The sequence below is a fragment of the Monoraphidium neglectum genome (genome assembly GCF_000611645.1).
Source record: "Monoraphidium neglectum strain SAG 48.87 unplaced genomic scaffold scaffold04462, whole genome shotgun sequence".
Lineage (NCBI taxonomy): Eukaryota > Viridiplantae > Chlorophyta > Chlorophyceae > Sphaeropleales > Selenastraceae > Monoraphidium > Monoraphidium neglectum.
The window spans coordinates 3,661-4,450 of record NW_014009167.1 but is presented as its reverse complement, the minus strand read 5'-3'; the positions used below and the strand labels follow the sequence as shown (position 1 = coordinate 4,450).

The 790-nt window shown below is 61.1% G+C and overlaps 1 protein-coding gene across 1 annotated transcript; it reads left to right on the top strand.

Annotated features, from left to right (window-relative positions):
• Positions 1-28: 28 nt before the first annotated feature.
• Positions 29-206, top strand: MNEG_14405 (hypothetical protein; the record flags this gene model as incomplete). Its single annotated transcript, XM_014037123.1, has 1 exon — positions 29-206. A coding segment is annotated over one exon (178 nt), but the record flags the coding sequence as incomplete, so codon positions are not given.
• Between the last annotated feature and the right edge of the window lie 584 nt (positions 207-790).

Below are 790 nucleotides of genomic sequence, written 5' to 3'. Positions count from 1 at the left end.
CCCCCCCCCCCCTCGCCGGCCCCCGCAGTTCTCCATCCTGACGGAGGCCCCCGCCTTCCAGTTCCAGGCCGCGCTGCTGTCGCGCGTCCCTGTGTCCCTGGTGATGAACTTCAGCGCCTTCCTGATGGCGGTGCGCATTGGGAGCTACGCGCTGCTGCCGATGGCCCCCACGCCCTGGGCTGTGCTGCCGGTGGAGTTGCTGCATGGTGAGCGGCTTTGGTTGCGGCGTGCAGGGAGGATCATCTGCCAGTCCGGCGCAACAGCTGGAAACCAGGTCGATTTTCCGAGTGCAGCTGCCAGGGTGGGGCCTGCTCGTAATCGGCAGTCAGGTGGCTGCTTTGCACGTGTCGCAACGGCCAATCAACTCAGCTGACTCCTTCTCGCGCGCTCATCACGCCGCTGCAGGCGTCACGTTCGCCACTGCCTGGGGTGCCGGCATCGTCAACTGCAAGCGTATTGCCCCGCCGTCGCTGAACACGTCGATGCAGGTGCGGCGACAGCTTCACGGCACCTTGCCCTGCAACATGTACAGCACTCAAACTGCCCCCAGAAACCACACCCTGCTCTGGCATCCTGCTGATTCTCGCACACAGAAAAGTGGTCTCTGCAGTCTGAATGTTCACAAGTCTTCACAAGAGTCGTTCATAGAACCCTATCTTATCTCCTCATCAGGGTGCTGTCGATCGATCCCACCTCATCACCTCATTATACAACACCGCCAATCCAACCTTTGCAGTCTGTCTTCAGCGCAATGTGCCTGGGCTTTGGACCCGGTCTCGGCGGCATAATT